The 17,910-nt window shown below is 37.4% G+C and overlaps 1 protein-coding gene and 1 non-coding gene across 3 annotated transcripts; one reads left to right on the top strand and one right to left on the bottom strand.

The window, feature by feature from the left end:
• Positions 1–341: 341 nt before the first annotated feature.
• Trnag-ccc (transfer RNA glycine (anticodon CCC)) lies at positions 342–412 on the bottom strand. The gene has a single exon. It is a non-coding gene; the product is annotated as a tRNA-Gly (tRNA).
• A 501-nt stretch (positions 413–913) lies between these two features.
• LOC139944187 (uncharacterized) lies at positions 914–12,428 on the top strand. 2 transcript variants are annotated; one of them, XR_011786928.1, is made up of 7 exons: positions 914–1,030; positions 1,201–1,273; positions 2,278–2,420; positions 4,727–4,777; positions 5,178–5,237; positions 7,214–8,469; positions 8,525–12,428. XR_011786928.1 is itself a non-coding variant. In XM_071941156.1 (6 exons), exons 1-6 carry the CDS (start codon positions 979–981, stop codon positions 7,279–7,281), a joined length of 447 nt encoding a protein of 148 aa, XP_071797257.1. In that variant the 5' UTR covers positions 914–978; the 3' UTR covers positions 7,282–12,428. The 2 variants fall into 2 exon arrangements, 1 of the variants encoding a protein (XP_071797257.1); XM_071941156.1 differs by having other exon boundaries at positions 7,214–12,428.
• The last annotated feature ends 5,482 nt before the right edge of the window (positions 12,429–17,910 follow it).

Below are 17,910 nucleotides of genomic sequence, written 5' to 3'. Positions count from 1 at the left end.
CTTCCAATCCGGGTAAAACAGGGGGCAATTTTTTTTTTTGAGCCGCTAAACATAGACAGTTGTTTTATTGTTTTTCAAATTTGTATTTTAATTTTACTGTCTGGATCTTATAAAGAAAGTGTTTCCACACGGGTTAGCATGTTGGTGTAGATAAGATGACTTTTTGTGTAGACAAAAATGAGATAATGTTTTCCCTCACAGCAGCCTGGGGCACTGTGTCCCTTTAATAATAGTGCCTCCGCGAAGATGAAACTAATTTGAACGCAATGTTTAGTGAAAACTAAAAGTAATTTCCCCTACGTTAAAATTTATGATTTTAGAGATCGGAACAAAAAATACCGTGCACTGCCCGGGAATCGAACCCGGGTCGCAAGAATGGGAATCTTGCATGATACCACTACACCAGCAGTGCCAACGTCTAAACTTGGTGAATTTTAAATATATAAAGAGTTTACAAAAAAACAATAAAAATTTGACATTTTCATTCACAAATACAATCTTAAATACACACAGTAAACAGATTAAACCAATACCCAGATGAATGTATTCAGTGACGATTGCTTATTATCTTTTTACACCAGTATATTTATAACCAACAGGAAATTTGCCGATACCAAACCGCCATCCCGTTCAAATTTTAATCGAAAAATATTCCAACACATTATATAATGAGTCTAGAGTCGATTAGTAGATTCAGCAATTCAGTATCGATTCTTTTGAATACTTTGACTGGTACCTTTTCCAGATGTTGTATGTTTTAACCGTAGTGTGTAAAGGCACCAGTCTTTAGTCTGTTTTGCGTAGTCTTGTAACTGACCTTCACACTGCGCAAATGGTTACGCAAATGGGACTAATTTAACTGCGTCAAGCGTTATGCATGCAACTAATGCAAAACTATTCCATAACTCGCTTGATTCACGCTCTGTGTAGACTTGTGCAGTGTGTGTGATGGGATGATTTTCTTAGTTACAAGTCAACATGTACAAAGTTCATCAAGGTCCTAGCAAATTTAACGTCCATAACAGAAGGGGTAAGTTATCAATTATAATAAAATATAATTGCATCTCTCAAATTGTACATGACAGCCTGTTCCTTTTGCATTTTGTGTAAAAAGTCTCCTAGTTTTCCCAGCACAAAATGATAGAAATAATGTAAAATTTTGTTAAGTTGAAAAAGTAAACTTTTTTTCCTTGAACGTAGTTCTGACGCAACAACTCGATCCAGGCACCGAATCAAAAGACACAAGACCAGAGTTTAATGGAAACGGAATGAGGTAGGTACACCGTCTGCAGGAATAATTTTTATTCATGTAAAAAGAAAAGTGCCAGTTAAGTAATTGAATGTTAGAAAACTGCCAAAGCAAAATGTTACAAAATTGGTATTTTAAAATCTTAGGCGCCACCACTTTTTCACTCATCTTTACATTCCAAGGGATATCTCGTTGAGGTAAATTAGATACTATGTAATTTATTTCATATCGAATGAAAAAGTGGTGTCACCATACGGAAAATTTTCCTTATTAATTTCAAAGAGAAATAACAAGATAGACGATTTAGTTCATAAATAAGCTTACACTTCTTCTTGTGAACTGCGTGAGTGAAGTGAATTTTCCTGCGTCACAATTTGGGAAAACGGCACATACCTGACCTGATCACGCCAGTGATTGTTTGCATCAGGTAATTCGCATTGCATTCGCTTTTGCATGATTATTATGTGTTCACAGGCTTCACTGTTTTTGGTCTGATGTTGTGCATTTTATTGATTACACTTTTAATGATGCAGAATGTTTTTGAGTTGTATGTTATCTCTAGTCAGGAACAGTAAAGTAAACATTTTGATTTACAAGATGTGGTCTTGTGAACCCCCCCCCCCCAAAAAAAAAAAAAAGAAGAAAAAAAAAAAGAGGAAATAAGTTAGTGCAGGGGGGTTATGGGTCTTTCAAACTTACCAGTAACCAAAAACGGATTTGACTGATGTCTGCTTTTCTTAAAAGTAGCCTACATCATTGTTTGCACCACAGTGAATTCTTGCGAGAGTGAACATGGTGAAGGGAATTTCCCTGCGTCACAGATTCGGAATACAGCACATACTTGTATACCTGCTGTTGATTTCACCCAAATCATCCTAATTTAGGATTAATCTTAGGTTAAGTTTCGCTTTTCAAGTACATCAGTGTTTGCACCACAGTTAAGCATTGCAAAAAGGGAGAACTGATTAAAAATTGTATAAATTGTTACTTATGAAATGTTGCTCTTGTTTTACCACAACTCGTTATAGCTCATTGAAGCCAGTTTTTCACAGTCAGACTCTATCAGACAAGTGGCAAGGCCATCACTCCCGTTCACCCAACATGGATGCAGGTGTACCTGGAGATCAATTGACGCCAGTTCACATCGAAAAAGTCAGAATGCTCAACGAGGGTGAGACAAAACATTCGTTTACTTTAGTAAAAAAGAAATCCACAAATTCTCTGTTTCACTTCAAAATCAGCTGAAATTGGTAATTGTCAAAGACCAGTGTTCTCACTTTGTGTATCTCAACATGCATAAAATAACAAATCTGTGAAAATTTGAGCCTAATTGGTCATCGGAGTTGGGAGAAAATGATGAAACAAAAAAACACCCTTGTTGGACGAATTTGTGTGCTTTCAGATAGGAATAAATACTTCGAGCTAAGAGTCTTTTATTATTTTAGTGAGAAATTACTTATGTTTCAAAATCTATGCTACTTCAAGGGGAGTTGTTTCTCAGAATGTTTTAAACTATATCAACAGCTCTCCAATGCTCGTTACCAAGTCAGTTTTTAAGTTAAATTTGTTTTGAGTAATTACCAAACATGTACCTTCCCTTTAACTGTGTATTTTTATCAGTATTAAATTTTTGGGGGAATCTTTTTTAAACATAAGTTTAATTACAGTTAAATAATTTCAGCAAAACACAAGGTCCCACTTATGTTAAGTTGGCGGTTATGTTTTGGGTGACCACCCCCCCCCCCTAAAAAAAAACCCAATAACATTTGCTAATGCTAGTAAGTTTTAAAACATAAAAGTCCTTGGGTCAAAATTTATGATGTTATCCAACATCCTGCTTCAAGTCATTTCTGTCTAGGACTGGGTGAAATAATTTGTTTTTTTAGATTGGAATTTTAATAGTTTCCTGGCTGTTTGACAACAGGAAACTGAAATTACAACTTGACTTCCTGAGTACCATTTTATCCTCAGTGAGGTCATGGCCTAATTTAAATCTGAACATATTAAACAAATTTAGGGGAGTTTTTTTATTGCATTTTTAACGTATTAAGATTCACCTGCCTTGCCTTGTATTGTAATCATGTAGGTCTACCTCCATGTTGTAATAAACACCTCATCTTGTGTCAAGGCCTCTCAAGGCGTTGTATTTTGCTTTGTCTCGTAAAGTCATTCACCATGGGTCTCATTTATGACAGACGTGCATTTTAAATGGTATCATTAATATTATATGTATGCCAAGTTTTTTTCTATCTTGTAGTTTTCAATAACCTGCGAATGCCTTCAAATTTCAGTCTCTCACAAAATGACGAAACTCCTTTTCAAACTAGAGCATGTTAGCAATTGTTCCTTCTGCCTTGCTAAATTTAAGCGTGGTAGGGAAATGTTTGAAAAAAAGACAGCTAGTGTGAAAGAACAGCAACTTTCGTACTGCTCTCAGATGTCCCTCTTATAAAAGTTTTTACCACGGGCAAGCGTGAAATAGTGTGAAGGGAGCCTTGGTCTGGTACAAAAGCTATAAGGGCTAATGAAACAACAATAAAACTCTATTCATATTGGTTTTACCCAATATATATGTGTGTTAGCACTGTACAAATGTATACTCTTTCCCTTTACTTTCCCTAGTTCTGTGAACAAATCACAGGCATTGGAACAATCTAACTGTTCCTGCTTTGAAAGTCACAAAATCATTCTACGGCAGTTTCTGTTAAGGAAAGCCGCAAAATGAGACATACGCATGCTAAACTCTATCAGGATATGACACATTGATCTCTGTAATGGTTCCTGCAGGGCCGAATTTCCTATAGTTACCGTTTTTTTGCTTAGTGAATGTATTCGCTAAGCAGCAGCCAGTGTGGAACCATCCACAAGTGAGTCACATCACATGGCATTTTGGCTGGTAAGCTGTTGTTGCTAAGCAAAGTCTTTTACTGCGCTGAGTAAGCTTGTGTTCTATTTTAAAACGGCTTCACAAAGATTGGCCAAGGCTATAGGAAACTGCTATTTATAGGAACATGCTTATTGTGTGGGATGTTTCTATTTCTGTCTGATTCTACAAAAATAAAATACAGTGACCTACATATACTTCTTGTTGTAGTTTATCAAAGTAGATGTATATATTTATATATTTATTGTTTTAAAGAGTTTTATCCTTTTTGTATAAATTATTTGTAATTTTGTATTTTTATGTGAGTAGTCAAATAAATAATAATAATAATAAATAACTAAAAAAGGGTAAAAGGCTTGCAAGGCTATCTGGGTCCAATTTCATGGCTCTGCTTACCTCAGAATTCTGCACTTCTGACGACCTGTAAAGTCACAATTCCATGTACTTTCACTGCAGAATTCAAAGGTCTGCCGAGCCATGAAATTTACCCAGATTATCGGCCTGTTATGAGTGCTGTACAGGAGCAATTATTATTATTGTACAGAGAATAAAGAGCTTAGAGAATAAATAACTGTTTGTATTGTTGATTTCAGCATGGTTGAGAACAAAACGAGAAATTGAAGAAGCAAAGCAACAAAGAAGACGTAAGACAGTTTTAATAATCATCCCTACATTACCATCCCCAATAGTGCTAGTAAAGACACGGTAGTTTGACACTTCAACCTAAAGGTTCAAAACTGAGACATTCTTGAAATCTACAAAATTGATCTTCAGTTCATCAAAATCAAGAGCTACAGCTTAACTGATTAATTTTATTGTTTTAAGGTAGTTTGTAAAGACATTCAGTTCCTTAATCAGCAAAGATCCTCTATTGTGTAAATTATTCCTTTCAGAAGAGTTATATTTTGTTCAGTTCATACCCGAGTTCTGTTAAAAAAGATCCACATTCATGAGTGGGATTCGAACCGATGATCTTTGCAATTCTAGAGCAGTGTCTTACCAACTAGACAATGATACTAAATATATTTGATTTGAATTCCACAGCTGACGGTGAGACATCGACTGTTGAGTACCTGGACAAAAGAGAACACCCAGTTTTTCAAAGTAAGATCCATCTTTCCTATTGAAAGTTTGACTTGTGTTAAAGGCAGTGGACACTATTGGCAATTACTCCAAATAATTACTCGCATAAAACCCTACTTGGTGACGAGTGATGGGGAGAGGTTGATAGTATAAAACATTGTAAGAAACAGCTCCCTCTGAAGTAAAGTAGTTTACGAGAAAGAAGTAATTTTCCACTAATTTGATTTCGAGACCTCAGATTTAGAATTTGAGGTTTCGAAATCAAGCATCTGAAAGCACACAACTTCGTGTGACAAGGATGTTTTTTATTTCATTCATATCTCACAGCTTTGACGATCAATTAAGCTCAATTTTTCACAGGTTTGTTATTTTATGCATATGTTGATATACAGCAAATGAGACGACTGGTCTTTGACCTATACCAATAGTGTCCACTGCCTTTAAGTGTTTTTTTCCCTCATAATTATTCCTTACCCTTCCTAATCCTTCAAAGTCCAACTCCAATTGCTGAGGTTTGATGACTGTAGGCCGAACTAACAATTGCTTATAACTCGACCAGGCATACCAGTCCTATCAAATTTTAAATATTTTGTTGTTGAGTGACTTTAAAGTAGAGGATGGTGGACTATTGAGGGCCCTAGGCCGAACCATGGAACTAACAATTTCGTTTATCATTGGGCCTGGCATACCAGGGCATATCAATCCATTTCCAAACATTTTGGTGTTGAGTGACCAACTAGTGACCATAGAGTAGAGGATTGTGGAGGATTGAGGACTGCCGATCCAAATAACAATTGACTATCATTGGGTCAAGCAAACTGATCCCATCCAATTCCAAACATTTTGTTGTTGAGTGAACATAGATACTAACAATTGATTATTTCTGGGTGTCGGGCATAGCAATCTTATTCAGATCCAAACAGTTTGATGTCAAATGGGTCACTCATTGATGCTCATGGCGTCCAACATTATAACCCGTGGTCACTGGGCCTTTATTACATTCCTTAAACCATCTCTGCTCCATGGGGAGTATACAGCCTGTGCTGCCAAGTATGTAGCGCACCAAACTAAATCAATCACAAGAACCATCTCTGCCCTCACCGATACCTATTTACCCCCTGAAGAGAAGCAATTATAGTGACTTGCTCAAGGACAAAGGTGTCATGACTGGGATTCAAACCCAGACCCTGATGACCACCAGAACTTGAGGCCAATGCACTAAATCGCTCGGCCACCCCACATGACGTTAATCTAGAGGCCAAAGAGTCAAATTTTGCTACGGTAAATTTGTCTTTGTTTAAAGGCAGTGGACACTATTGCTAATTACTCAAAATAATTATTTCATAAAACCTCACTTGGTATAGAGTAATGGAGAGAGGTTAATAGTATAAAACATTGTGAGAAATGGCTCCCTCTGAAGTGACGTAGTTTTCAAGAAAGAAATCATTTTCCACAAAATTTGATTTCGAGACCTTAAGTGTAGAATTTGAGGTCCCGAAAATCAAGCATCTGAAAGCACACAACTTCGTGTGACTAGGGTGTTTTTTATTTCATTCATATCTCGCAACTTCGACGACCAATTGAGCTCAAATTTTCACAGGTTTGTTATTTTATGCATATGTTTAGATACACAAAGTGAGAAGACTGGTCTTTGACAATTACCAATAGTGTCCACTGTCTTTAACACAAAATTAATTGAAAAAAAAAATAGTTGATGGCCAGACAATTCGACCCTGGCGAGTCTAGCCTTCTAATTCGAGTCTAGACTTTCAAAAACAGAAATACTCTGCTTGGGTCGAAAAACATCTGGCCCTTAACTATTTTTGCGTTTAAACATCAGTCTTTTTAGTTGGTAAAGTTGTTTGCAATAGGCAATTCTATTTTCCCAAACTAGTTATAAATAATTTACCATTAGAGGAAGATTTCCTTGTGGCTTATGTCTTGATAATTCTCAAATTTATCCCACGTTTTATTCCCTGTTCCTTCATCATTTACAGATTTTGAGCCAATGGACTTGGAGAAAGAGCAGCTAGCCTATATGATGTGCAACAAAGACACAACATAACACAGGCCAGCCAATAACATATCTATTTAAAAACTATAAAGAAGAATCTATAGCAGAAATATCCTACAGATTATATCATGTGAAGAGTGTGTGTGTTTTTCTCCTTCCACTTTGAAGATACCGATGGTTCGTGTCCATAGAGCTGGTAAGCAGAAAGAATTGCTTAACAAAAAGACCAGAGCCCATTTTTTTTGTTTAGCAGGAAATACTGCTTGACAAAATTCTCTGCCTAGCACAAATTGAGTGGGCACCAGTCGCAACAGTGTAAACTTCATGGAATGTTTTTCCTAAGCAAGATTTTCCAGACCTGTGCTTAGCAGTTTTGTGTGCTTACAGACTTTATGAAATTGGACAAAGGGCCCACTTTTAATAGCCTGTTAGCACAGAAAAATCCTGCTAAGGAGAAACAGCCTACCAGGCAACATTCCATAAAGTTTAGACTGTTGCCACTGGTGACCCACTCATTTCTTGGCTCACCAAAGACGAAAGTTGTTGAGCACTATCTGATGACCAGATTTGTTTGAAAACGTCCTAATTAGGTATCGGACTTCAAACAGTTGGTGCCTGCCCTTAAAAACGTCCTAATTTGTAGGTATCGGACTCCAAACGACCAAGGCAGAGCCGTAGTGTTGAAAATGGCCTCTTAAGCAAAAAAAGTTGCTTGATTATTTATCTGCCAAGTTAAAAAAAACTGCAGGGCACCAGTCTCGACCTGTATACAACAAATTGTATGTTGGCTAGTAGCATGTTAATGCTAAGCATATACTTTGTGGTAAGCGTTTCCATGCAAACTGGCCCCAGCTCTGTGAACTCGGCCGAATGGTTGTGCACTCTGATAAACCCTGGCTCAGAAATTGGATAAATGCATGATTTTATTTGTTGTAGATAGTTTACCAGTGATGATGGTAAACTTGAAAGCTGGACAGCTTTCAACATTTTGAGTGTTTTTATGATTATCAAAAGATGATTTGATATTAATTGAATCGTTTTATTTTTACTTCAGAATTTATCCAAAGAAATAAGGAAATAATTATGGATATCTTGTTTTGATTATTAAATTAATATTGGATGTTTTCATATCAGAGTGCATAACCATCAAAGTAAATGGTCTAATGGTTTTTTGATTGTCATCAAATTAGTGTAAGGCTGGATTTGAAACTTTGCATGGTGGAGATACAATCTAATAAGGTTTGCAGTAACACCATGTACATGAGTAGGATTGGTGGAGATACAATCTAGTAAGGTTTGCAGTAACACTATGTCATAAGTTGTATTTGAAACTTTGCATGGTGCACTGCTAAAAATGGTATTCTTGAAACAAGAAAAACATCTTATTTTAAGAAAATTATTCTTGTGTCACTCCCTAGAAAATATTTTCTAGGGAGTGACACAAGAAGATTTTCTCAAAATAAGATGTTTTTCTTGTTTCAGGAAAACCATTTTTAGCAGTGTGGAGATACAATCTAGTAAGGTTTGCAGTAACACTATGTCATAAGTTGTATTTGAAACTTTGCACGGTTGAGATACAATCTAGTAAGGTTTGCAGTAACACCATGTCATAAGTTGTATTTGAAACTTTGCACGGTGGAGATACAATCTAGTAAGGTTTGCAGTAACACTATGTCATAAGTTGTATTTGAAACTTTGCATGGTGGAGATACAATCTACGATTTGCGGTATGTGCATGAAAATAATCTCTGTTTGAGTTGTGGTTGACACAAACTATTAAAATATAACAGCTTTAGCCACTTGGCTTGTGGTAGAAGAACAGCAACACTCACTGATACTTCACTAACCTAACAGAACTGGCCTCTTTAACCTGGCAAACGTGGTACTCTAGTGGTTGAGACCTCTGCCCTCGATCCCTGGAGGTTGTGCATGTCATGGGTTCGAATCCTTGTGCGAAACCATTACATTTCAAAGCCTCCTAGCCACTGTAGCCTTTAGGCTTGTGGCTAGAACAGTAACACTCACTGTTACTGCTGGAATCGAACTGGACTCCTTAATTGGCAAGCATTGTGCTTTAGTGGTTGAGACCACTGCCTGTAAATGCTGGAGGTCATGGGATTGAATCCTTGTGCGAAACCATTACATTTCAAAGCCTCCTAGCCGTTGTAGCCTGTAGGCTTGTGGCTAGAACAGTAACACTCACTGGTACTGCTGGAATCGAACTGGCCTCCTTAATTGGCAAGCATTGTGCTTTAGTGGTTGAGACCACTGCCTGTAAAAGCTGGAGGTCATGGGTTCGAATCCTTGTGCGAAACCACTACATTTCTGAAACCTTCTAACCACTGTATCCTGTAGGCTAGAACAGCAACACTTGCTGCCAACTGCAAGGATCAAACTTGACTCTTTAAACTAGCAAGCATTGTGCTCTAGTTGTTGAGACCTCTGCTTTTGAAAGCCAGAGGTCATGGGTTCGAATCCTTGTAGTGAAACTACAAATTGACTACATGTAGCATGTAATCTCACAGCATGAAGAACAAGATAGGCAGGGTTCCCTCATGTTTTCAGTCTGAAATTGAGAAATGCAACAGAAACAGTCTTTGAAAAAAGAACCCCCTGCAAAAAAGAAAACAGAAATTTTCTAGTGACATAGTGACTGACAACCATGGATCATTTATCGTTATCATTTACTGTAGAATACAGACTTCCAACCAAGTGTGCCATTTAATGAATGCTTACCTCAAGTCCAAAGTTATATTTATAGAATTCTATGATGTTTAGGTATAAATCCAGGTGCTTTGTCGTTAATGTTGTTTTTATTTTTATTTTTTCTTCGAAATAATAGAAGATTTACACATAGATAGTTTGTGTACACTGTTATCGAGAAGTATTTTGGAAGAAGAAAATGAACATGATTGAAGGCACACACATTTTTGGAAGGAACAAAGTGTTGGGAGGTGAAACAATATTTCACACATGAACGTTTTATTGTAGAGATGCTCCTGGCTTGAACTGCTAGGGGATTGTAGTTCTGCCCGAGATGCTCTCAGCTTGAACTGCTAGGGGAGTGGTAGTTCTGCCCAGGTTCTGGGCGCTTTTATTTTTCATGGGTATACTATCAGAGCAATATGCAAACACAAGGCAACTTTTGCATGCAACTTGGAGGCATTGAGGCAACAAACTTTAGTGCATTCTTCAAGACCACTTTGGTAGCACACAATTATTTTTTTACAACAGTGTGTAATAAATCCACCATTTCAACACCCCCCAAAATATCTGGATCCTAGTTTTAGGCCATTTTGTCAACAATGCTTCTCAACCCCATTTTGTTGACCAATATTATCTATGCATCGTTAATAAAGAGTATTATGTGGGTTTTTTCTTCCATATATGGGATTCAATCTGCCACCAGGCCCAGCTCGGTGGTCTTTTCGTCATACATCTGCTCTAAGTCAAAGGTTGTGGGTTCAAATCCCAGTGATATTCCGATTGAAGTTTTGTTAACAGGAGTCAGGAAAGTTCTGAATGTACAGTGCTTATTACACATCGGTGTAAGGGCAATAACTAATTAATAGTATTTTAGCTATGTTACTTTGGAATTCAAAGTAAATCTATGTCTATGGAGTTTGCTGAAAGCGCACAATGTTTATTTTTTCCCTCTGATACTGATTTTCAGAAAAAAAATAATGGAGTATTAATTATGCTGGTACCCTGCACATTGTTGAAGTGCAATGGTACCCTATCAATAGCTGTGACCTCTTCCTGTCGGCAATTACATGGTGGTTGTAATGAATGAATTAATTATTTCTACTAATAGAATTGTGACTACACAAAATGCATGTTTCCCAAAATTGGAACGTGTTAATAATTTATTCCATGGCAATGTTGCCATTTTTTCCCCAGAAAACTAAACTATGTTTACTACATTTTGTGAACGGAGCTTCACGGTGAATAGAGTGAAAGTTTCTACACATAATGAATTACTTTTTTAAATTAATTATAATTTTAAATTTTCTTTTTATTTCTGTTTCTCTCGTCCTCTTATTCTAATGAATTTTAATTTCCGGTGGAGGAATCTGTTTTGAACCACATAAAAAAAAGGTGTTTCTGGGCTTGGTGTGGGGGCCAGTTTTATACTAATTGACGAGATTAGAGAAACACTTCGGGATCAGAAATTGTGAAAGTGTTTTTGAGACATTAGATTAATAGCTCTGTGCCACAAATTTCATAGAGCTCCTGAAGCATAAAAGGTAGCTTCACACAACAAAATTGTGCTTACCAGAGTACATGTATGGTTACCAGCCAAACTACCATGTCACATGTAGAATTTGTGACCGGTATACCGCTCATTTCAACTTAGAAGAACGATGATCAGCAATATTTTCTGCTTTTTAGCATTTCTTTGACACACTCCCTGGTTTTGAAATAAATTGTAACACTTAAAAAGCCACTGAGCATATATTTTGCACAATTTGTTTGATTATTATGTCAACAATACAAATAAAGTGATAAATTTTGTTACCAATGCTAGGGTTGTGCAATCCCTTGGTGCAGGCCAGCGGTGTTGTATTCAGTTTATTTGTTCCACATGGAGAAACAACTGTAGGATTTTGTTCTTCTTAATTCAAAGCAATTAAACTAACACAAATGGGTGTGATGTTTTCGACTTTCTTTCCCAGCAACAAGTTTGGCAAAATATTCATTGTCATAGGGGGTGCTATCTTCTTTTAAAATAGAAATTATGTTAAATCATAATTTCTGAAGCGACGTTTTACATTCAAGAGATTGATTTTGTTTCTTTATGAAATATTTAATGACTCTTTTTTGTCATTTGAATTCGAAATTGGCTGGATAATTATATTTGTGTGGCATATGTGTGATTAATTACTAAAAGTAACTTAGATAGCTTCTTCCTTTAAGTAACGAGATGATTTTAAAGTTTTTTTTTCTGGTTTGTGAAATTGCTTCTCCCATTTTGTTTTCAGAGCTTCTTTTTATCTTAATTTGAAATATTAATTGCTTTTATTAAATTAAATTATATTATTGAGAATGGTATTAATTGTTTTGGTTTACCCACAGGACCATAAAGTATTCCTAAAGATAAGAATGTGAAACATTTAATTTTGAAGTATTGGTAAATTACTTGATGAATTTTGAAGTTTATGATTGGACAAAACAAACACATTGTCAAATCGACCCCGTTAGACTTAGAGAAAAAATCACTAAGCCCCGCCCATCATGGCAACTGTCTATCAACAGTGGCCACCAGGGCCCAATTTTATAGAGCTGCTTAGCACACAAATTTGCTTAGCATAAAATGTCTTCCTTGATAAAAACAGGTTTACTAACCAAATTTCCATTTATTGCATATTGCTTGGTACTGGTATTCAGCTGTTGTTTGCTTATCCTGAAAACCACGTGGAAATTTGGTTGGTAATCCTGTTTTTATCAAGGAAGAAATTTCATGCTAAGCAAATTTTTGTGCTAAGCAGCTCAATGAAATTGGGCCCAGGTGGTGTAAACGCTCACAACGCACCGTCCGCACGCGTCTTGCCCTTCCCGGCCACGCCACACACGTAAACTCGTTTACATTGTAATGGGATTTTCTTGTGTTGTGCCGTATCAGGCTTTTGGCCGGGCCTTCGCCATTGTGATTGGTCAGTGTGCACGTATGGGCGGAGTTTAATAGATCGGTACATTGACCCCCATTAGATAAGTAAAACGCTGTAACTTTAAAGTTTGACTCTAATTATTTGCTTTCAAATATTTTGTGAAATATTTCACAAGAATTCACCTCAACTTTTGTAGGAGAAAAAAACCCAAAAGTTTCGTACAAAAACAACACATGGTTGACTTGATCAATGTCATTTCAATGTTTAATTAATTAAGGAGTGTAATTAGCTAATGAAGGATGAATTTCATTAAATATAAATTCTCAATTAAGTGGTTTGAAAATTGTTTTAACCCTTTGTAGCCTTTCCTCATAAAAAAGAGATGGAAAACAGATTTTGAGAGAGGTTGAATTTTCTTGGCAATAAAAATGCAAATTTTGTTGAAATAAAATTGTTCGCCTTGGTCGAGGTCCAATTTTGTGTGTGTTTTTGCAATAGGGGATATCCTTGCTCCTTTCAACAGGGGCCAGACTAGTTTTCTGCGGCTAGTTACTCTGACTTCAAACATATTAAACAAATAATTGCAGTAATTTTCCTGGTTTCTGTTTATGAACTCAAGACATTTGATGTATCAGCAATGTTGGTATTGTAAGGAACATTCAAAGGTGAATTTGAGTAGTTTGGTAGGTAAATAAAGTCTCGGGTTAGTACTGTGCTAACCTGGATGACGATTCCTCATGACTCATCAAAAGAAAACATGTTTAAATTGAATTTAATGATGAATTCATATTCCTCAGAGTGATGTTGATGGTTACAACTGAAATGAGGCAAAACTTGCTTCAACACTAAGAAAGTATGTTGTTTTTGCAAAAAAAAAAAACCTGTTATCAAACTACAAACTTCTGCAGTGCAAACATGACCAAAACTCAAAATGGTCTTGTTGCAAGACGTTATAAATGCAAAGCAAAGGTTTGTGGATGAAATCCCCGTGGACATTCGCGCATAACGTTTTGTATAAAAAATGGTATCATAAGTTGTGTGATTTCGTGCATTGCACTGCAAAATCTAGGTTATTTTTGTTCACATCAATAACAAAAAATACAACTTCACACTACGTCGTAAAGTGTTGATAACGATTCCCTGTTCGGTATACACGACAACACCCATGCTGCCAATTTTACAACCTCTGTTTTTGCATTGTGAAATAAAGCATTATCAACTTATATAGTCAAATATAGATAATAACATAATTACGAGTTCAATTGACGGTAGAAGTGGGCTAATAAGACAAATAACTCGATTTATTGTGGAGTGCGGATGTGAATAATTTATTTACATCTCGGATCAAATTGTTTTGTAAATTAATGCAAATTGATAGATCGGGCACGAATTGACCCAATTCGTGGGTAACAACAACTCTATACATCGACTGTGTTTCCATTTAATTTGGTAAAAGATTAAATGTTAACAAACTTATACACAGCCTCTGACATGATATATAGATGGTCATAGCGGAAAGCCTTTGAGAAATTAGTAAAGCAGTAAGTTTTTTTTGGCGAGTTCGAAATTCAATGTTTCAACACGTTATAAGCAGTTTGAGCGTAATTTTTCACTTGTTTCATAGTATTATTTTGTTTCTGTCCACGGAAATTCTCTCAATTCGTACGTTGAACGAACTGTGTGAACATTGCTATAGCGCCCTCTTTTTAATATTTATCGGGGGGGGGGGGGCTGGCACTCAAAAATTACACCGGCTTCAAACTTCCACAAATTGTTTAATAATCCCCTCATCACCAATTTCAGTCTTGAAAAAATGCTAGTGTTTAAGTCCCAATTACAGGCAGCGGACACTATTGGTTATTACTAAAATAATTGTTAGCATAAAACCTTGGAGAGCTCTGTTGATAGATATAAAACATTGTAAGACACGGCTCCCTCTGAAGTAACCTAGTTTTCGAGATTTCCCACGAATTTGATTTCGAGACCTCAAAAGCGTTTGAAAGCACACAACTTCGTGTGACAAGGGTGTTTTTCTTTCATTATTATCACGCAACTTCGACGACCAATTGAGTTCAAATTTTCACAGGTCTGTTATTTTGTGCATATTTTGAGATACCAAGTGAGAAGACTGGTCTTTGATAATTACCAAAGGTGTCCAATATCTTTAAATGATCACTTTTTTTTACACAAACATCGGTGCAATAAACCACTGTGGCCGTCCAACTCAATGATTTCATAGACGGTACGCCCGCGGTTGAACCCTACACATTAATAATTATGAACATGAATGACCACAGGGGGAATATAATGTAGTTTATGTAACAGTTGCATTATGAAAAAATAGTCAGGTCCCCTTTTTGCGCCATGAATTTCGGCAGTGTCGTGGTTGATATGATTGGGGACAAACGACATGTGACAACGGAACCGATGACACTCAATGTGATCAATCCCACCAGCGCTATTTAGCGGCTGAGTTCGGGAAATACGTTTGGGGGGGGGGGGGGGCGGGTGATACAAACATATAATGGCACTTTAAAACAGTCAGAATATGCCATACGAGCGATATTCGACCGCGTGGCCATCGCAGTACAACCCTTTGAAATTACATTTTATACACAAAATAACTATATTTTATACACAAAATAACAAGCATTTGCAAGGATTTTTTTTAATTCAAATCTGCCACACTCTGACTTCAGCCAAATTCTGTGCATCATCAACGGCTGCAATTTCATCACCTATACCTGTAAGCGTACTATTGATAAGTTCAGCCTAGCTTGATATGCAAACCTCCCTGATTGCATTCTACCAATAAGACACTGTCAAAGCGGGAAACACAGTCTTGATGATAATTCCCTCAGACCCTTCCGGATATCGGGTGTCCAAATCAGGACAAAATCAGACCCTTTCCGCGTGTTATGAATGACAACCAAAGCCTTAACCGATATTGACATTCCCTAGATTATTCGGGCAGAGGTTTTTTCTTTTTACTATAATCTTGCCGACACCTGATGCTTCGGGGTATGTGTCCCTGTTTAAATGAAGCCCAAATCAAAATGGGAGAAAACCCATCAGCCAACCATCAACATTGAAGATTTTTGTTTGGGTCCTTGGTTTCTTGGAAGAGGGCGAACATCGATTGCTGAAACCCGGAGGTTGTTCGATGATGATTTACATAATAGCGAATACTATAAGGTGAGCAGCGTGTGTCGCAAACCGCACGTATAGGTCTTTCTGAACTCACACGCTCGCGAAAAGATTGGTTACTTTGCCCTGGTGGTCTTACACTTTCGTATTGCACAACAGTGACTGTATCTTTGTACAGAGAAAGAGTCCTATAATAGGGCTAGGTTTAGCTTAGCCATATAGGACTCTTCCTCTGTACACTACGAAAGTGTAAGGCCGTCAGGGCTAGGTTTAGCTGCACGATACGCGAGCAAATACGTGAACGTAAACGTCAGAAAATTGTGTCGCTAAAATCTCACGTTTTTAGCTTACGCGAAGTTACCATTTTTCACGTCAGGAACGTGCGTGCTGAAGTCATGGGAGCATGCAATCAGCCCAAAGTGGTGACGTTATAGAAACAACACCATTTTGTGACGGTCTACGTTCACGTGTCTGCTCGTGTGACGTGCAACTAAACCTCCAAAGACTGGTGCACCATGATGTGGAGACTTGACGTTTCGATCGGTGTATGACCGAGGTCTTCGGTGTATTGTGATAACGATGGTCTACATCCGTATCGACGGCTTTAAAGTTGTTAAAAGAAAACCTTCAAATTACCTTTCAACTTAGACTCGACCTCAAGTCTGATATTGTATAGTTGTTATTTTTCACCTGCGTCAGCATCGCAGGACATTCGAGAACTGTGGGTTCGAATCCTACCAAGCTAACCGCCCATACCACAATGACTACGGCACTGTCGTGTAGTCTTCGGATCACAATTTCGTGATTCATGCAATTCATATTAATACACTTTAATAATGATAATAACAATGATTACATTTATATAGCGCTTTATACTAAAAAACAGTTTCTAAGCGCTTCACAAAAAATGTGTATATATAAATGATTGAATTGGAGAGATCGGCTGTTGCCACCTTGGCGTTTATATCCCCCCTGTGAGAGTTTGTTGGGGTCCCTTGACGTGATGATCATCTAAACAATGACAAACACGCCATGTTTGCGTCCATCTCGAAAGTCTAACCCACAATGCTCGTTAAAGAATAAACACTGTGTTTTGTTCTATCGGGCAGAAGAAAACATAACTGATTTGGATCCAATTCAAGTCTACTTTCTAAAATCTTATGAGAGGACCAAAATATGTTTACCCCAATTTGCGTCAGTTTGACTTGACTTGCTTTCCGGTCACGCAATCTGGAAGACGTACTTCTTTTTACCTGATTACGTGAATGAGAGCAGGGTCAATATTGAACCAGATTCCACTCAATCCTCATCCGTCTTGAGTCCGCTCTTCTCTTGTTTGCCGTTATTTGGATCCTCTCGCAGTGAGTTAAAGGCACTGGGGTGGATTTCACAAAGGTAGTCCCAACTTAGGACTAGTCCTAGGCAATGCTAAGAGATAGGACCAGTCCTAAGTTAGGACCAGTAACTCATCCTAACTTAGGACCGATCCTATCTCATAGCATAGCCTAGGACTAGTCCTAAGTTAGGATGAGTTACTGGTCCTAACTTAGGACTAGTCCTAGGCAAATGTTAAGAGATAGGACCAGTCCTAAGTTAGGATGGGTTACTGGTCCTAACTTAGGACTGGTCCTATCTCTAAGCATTGCCTATAAGACTAGTCCTAAGTTAGGATGAGTTACTGGTCCTAACTTAGGACTAGTCCTAGGCAAATGTTAAGAGATAGGACCAGTCCTAAGTTAGGATGAGTTACTGGTCCTAACTTAGGACTGGTCCTATCTCTAGGCATTGCCCATAGGACCAGTCCTAAGTTAGGATGAGTTACTGGTCCTAACTTAGGACTGGTCCTATCTCTAAGCATTGCCTATAGGACTAGTCCTAAGTTAGGACTACCTTTGTGAAATCCACCCCTGGACACCTTTGGTAC

Source organism: Asterias amurensis, chromosome 11 (assembly GCF_032118995.1).
Source record: "Asterias amurensis chromosome 11, ASM3211899v1".
NCBI lineage: Eukaryota > Metazoa > Echinodermata > Asteroidea > Forcipulatida > Asteriidae > Asterias > Asterias amurensis.
This window is presented reverse-complemented; position numbering and strand designations above follow the sequence as displayed.